At 48.6% G+C, this 4,230-nt stretch overlaps 1 protein-coding gene across 1 annotated transcript; it reads left to right on the forward strand.

The window, feature by feature from the left end:
* Positions 1 to 1,805: 1,805 nt before the first annotated feature.
* On the forward strand, positions 1,806 to 2,771 carry LOC144134687 (uncharacterized). The gene has a single exon (XM_077667538.1). It carries the CDS (start codon positions 1,806 to 1,808, stop codon positions 2,658 to 2,660), a length of 855 nt encoding a protein of 284 aa, XP_077523664.1. The 3' UTR covers positions 2,661 to 2,771.
* The last annotated feature ends 1,459 nt before the right edge of the window (positions 2,772 to 4,230 follow it).

A 4,230-nucleotide genomic window follows, 5' to 3' on the forward strand; every position in this document is an offset into this window, starting at 1 on the left:
AGTTTTGAAATTTTTCAGCTACACAAATTCAATTAATACGCTTCAAGCTCGTGTAAAACAACGCCAACCGTTTCATCCTCCATAATTTTAATCATGCTGCAAGTGTAACCTCCATGAAAAACATGCTTAAAATTCCACCTTTAGCGTCCCGTCGAAAAAATTTATGGTTACATTTATTTCATAAAATATTTTAATATTATCCCAATCTATGGGTTGAAATCATATCTCCTGCATCTTTAATCTCTCCATGGATAGATAACGCTGTAAAAGCCGGCATAATGTCATACGAGGTGGGCTTTGCGGCGGTGCCACTGTACGGACCGCTAATCCGCTTACCTTCGTCATGCAGGTCTTTGCTCAAATCATCGCCTTCGCTTTCCTGCCGGTCTTGACGGCCAGACCACCTGGCATCGTTCCAGGCATCTGGACGCCACACCAAGAAGGCGAAATTTGTGCTCGTCACCCGGTCGCCACCGACACTTGGGAGCCCCTGGCAACGCCACCTCTCGAAAACTGGACCAAACAAGCGGCGTCGGCGGCCCCATCGTCACCGACAGCACCGTTTGCGTCAGCTATAAAACACGTGGTAAAAACAGCGCAGCGACGACAGACACAGAGAAGACAGAAGAAGACGAACAAGCGCTGTGTCTGTCGTCGCTGCGCTGTTTTTACCACGGCTTAAAGATGCACCAACTAGCTCAGTTGTCGGTTCTTCTGCAGCTATAAAACAGCGACATTGTCCAGGGCAATGAAGAAGCGGACTCCCTTGCCAAATCTGCCCACTCTCCGGGTACTCCGCTCTCCAGGAACCTGTGCCCCTTAGATCTGGCAAGGAACACAGTGGACCGCCTCTTCCTCCTAGATCACCCTGATCCCAGGGTGGCAAACGGCCATCCCCCTCATCCACTCCCAACTCGAGGCATGGACTGCAAAGAGCGCAGCCTCCTACTGAGACTCAGGGTAGGCTGCGCCAACACCGGCTCCTGCCTTTTCCGCATCGGCCTCTCTGACTCCCCGGGTTGCTCTTTCTGCACTTACCCGGAAGAGACTGCCCAACACCTCCTGTGAGTATGCCCTGCCCTTGTCTCCGCGAGGACTATCATGGAGGCTGGCTACCGCTCCCTGGGCCTCCCCTGCACATCAGCGGACCACCTTCTCTTCCCCGGCGGTCATAATCCTGCCAAAGCCCTCCGGCACCTCCTCAACTTCCTGGAGGCCTCCGGCCTCTCTGGCCGCCTATAGGCCACAGGGGACTGCGTATGTCATTCGACATTATCATTGCGGCTGCGCGCCTACCCTTTCCTTTCAATCTTTTTTTCCCCTCTCCTGCTCTTTCTACGACACGCCGGCGGTGGGCGTGGAGGCTAGTCCTCCAGTAGACAAGCCAGTGTCTCCCTCCTTTCCATCCTTCCCAACAATCACTGAAGAAGGCACACTGTGGGCTTTGCGGCTGTGCCACTGTACGGACCGCTAATCCGCTTACCTTCGTCATGCAGGTCTTTGCTCAAATCATCGCCTTCGCTTTCCTGCCGGTCTTGACGGCCAGACCACCTGGCATCGTTCCAGGCATCTGGACGCCACACCAAGAAGGCGAAATTTGTGCTCGTCACCCGGTCGCCACCGACACTTGGGAGCCCCTGGCAACGCCACCTCTCGAAAACTGGACCAAACAAGCGGCGTCGGCGGCCCCATCGTCACCGACAGCACCGTTTGCGTCAGCTATAAAACAGCGACACCCACCTTCGGCACACTGTGGGCTTTGCGGCTGTGCCACTGTACGGACCGCTAATCCGCTTACCTTCGTCATGCAGGTCGGTGTTCCATATACTCTTTTTGCTAAGAAATCTAGTAATTATTGTCTGGTGCAGCTGCCAAGCCCACAGTGCTGCTTCTGCCTTGCTGTTGAATGTGTCAATGTGATTCGTGCTTTACTATTACTATCGGGCGATGTTGAAACAAATCCGGGACCACCTAATACTGATGCTGTTTTGGCCGAACTGCAAAAGTTGAGCGCTGGTCAGAGAAAACATATTTCTGAAGTCCAAGGCCTGAAAAATCAACTAGTAACAACAGATAAAACAATATCTGCCCTAAGCGAACGAGTTGCGAATCTTGAAATCCAATTTGAGGTAATTAGTACCCTGCGAACAGAAATCGGAACACTTCAAACCAGCACTGCTAGAACGACCCACCAGCTTTCCGAGATAGACACACGTCTGGATGATCTTGAGAACCGCTCAAAAAGAAACAATCTGGTATTCTATGGACTTCCCGACCCAAATGAGAAAGAATCATACGACCAATCAGAAAAAATAATCCAGCACTGCCTTGATAGCTTGAACCTCGTAATCGACCCTAACGACATAGAGCGCGCACACCGCCTTGGCAGTCACAGCATTGACCGCCAAAGACCTATAATAGTGATGCTGTCTGCTTTCAAAACCAAAGGGGTCATTCTTTCGAATGGCCCTAAGCTTAAAAATACAGATTTCAGTATCGGCGAAGATTTTTCTCGGCCCGTCCGAAATGCCCGAAAACACCTTGTGGCTTTCGCCAGAACCAAGTCAGGACCCTTTTCCCTTCGATACAAAACGCTGCACATGGGACCAAAACGTTATATGTTTGACCAAGACACACAGACCGTGAAAGAAATCGCATAGGAATCATGTCGCCGTCGGATCGCGCGCAAGCAACCACAGGCTACCCGTCGAGTTAATCTTTCTTTTTCCATAATCTACACCGATATACGCAGTTTCCTTCTAAAGCGTGAAGCCCTGTCTAATCTCCTGTCATCTTCAGGCAGCAACATATTAATCTTAACTGAAACGTGGCTGACAAGCGACGTGACAGATAATTAAATTCTGGATGAATTGCCAAATTTCAATGTTTACCGCAGTGATCGTCAAGGCACACGCGGAGGAGGTGTTCTTATTGCCATTAACAACCAAATATCTTGTTCTCATGTTAACATTAGTTCAGATCTAGAAATTTTGTGGTTAAAATGTTGCGCTCCACCGGAAACAGTTCTACTTGGCGTCTGCTACAGGGCCCCCAACAGCAACCCAGGATTCGCGCTTAACCTGAACGATGCACTAGTCCAAATTACTAAAAAACACCCTGGTGCGCAAATTGTTCTCTTAGGCAATTTTAACTACCCTGGCATTGATTGGAAAAACGTAGGACCACTAACCGCCGGTAACCCTGAAGCAAGAGAATTCGTAGATGTATGCTTAAACTTTAACCTGACGCAAATGGTGCTCGAACCGACACGCGTCGCTCACGGATCTTCAAATATTCTGGACTTAATACTGACCAACAACCCTGAAAGCTTATCATCGATTACTTACCTGCGTGAAATCAGTGATCATAAGGTTATTCATGCCATATTCAAGTTCTCCCCCACATCCCGCCAAACGTTCAAGAAAACCATCCGTATGTACGACAAAGGCAATTACGAAGAAATCAACAACGAGCTAGAAGCATTCCTGCCTTATTTTCAATCCACATTTCATCACCGGTCTGTCAATGATAACTGGTCGATTTTCAAAAAGAAGATCGAAGATCTGACAAACAAATTTATTCCCTCTATCAGCTTTCGAGCAAACCGCCAAAAACCGTGGTTTTCACACAACCTTAAGAGATTAGAAAGAAGAAAAAAACGACTTTATAGTGCAGCGAAACGGAGCCCAGACGCAGATGCATGGGATAGGTACTATCAGGCCGAGGACACGTATTACAATGCAATTCGCGGCGCCAAACAAGCATTTTTCCAAACTGATCTACCAAAAATCCTAACGAATAACCCCAGGAGGTTTTGGGAAATAATAAATCCGCAAGCAACTTGTATCATCGCTATAACGAATGCCGCAGGCGAGGATGCCAGTGATACTGAATGTGCCGAAATATTTAATCGCGCGTTTGTATCTGTTTTCACAAACGAAACTGCCTCACCATTGCCCACTCCGCCTACTCTAACACTGCCAGCAATGTCTCGCATCGAAATCACAGCGCAGGGTATCGAAAACCTTATCGACAGAATTAAACTTTCGTCAGCCGCTGGAGTTGACGAAATGAACTCAAAGGTACTGAAAAACACAAAACTCATTTCTGCCATTTATCTCTCATTACTGTTTCTGCAATCGCTGTCGACAGGAACTTTACCGGACGACTGGAAGGTGGGGAGGGTCATCCCGGCCCACAAATCTGGTCAAAAGGATTCTCCGCTAAATT

Source organism: Amblyomma americanum, chromosome 5, assembly GCF_052857255.1.
Source record: "Amblyomma americanum isolate KBUSLIRL-KWMA chromosome 5, ASM5285725v1, whole genome shotgun sequence".
NCBI lineage: Eukaryota > Metazoa > Arthropoda > Arachnida > Ixodida > Ixodidae > Amblyomma > Amblyomma americanum.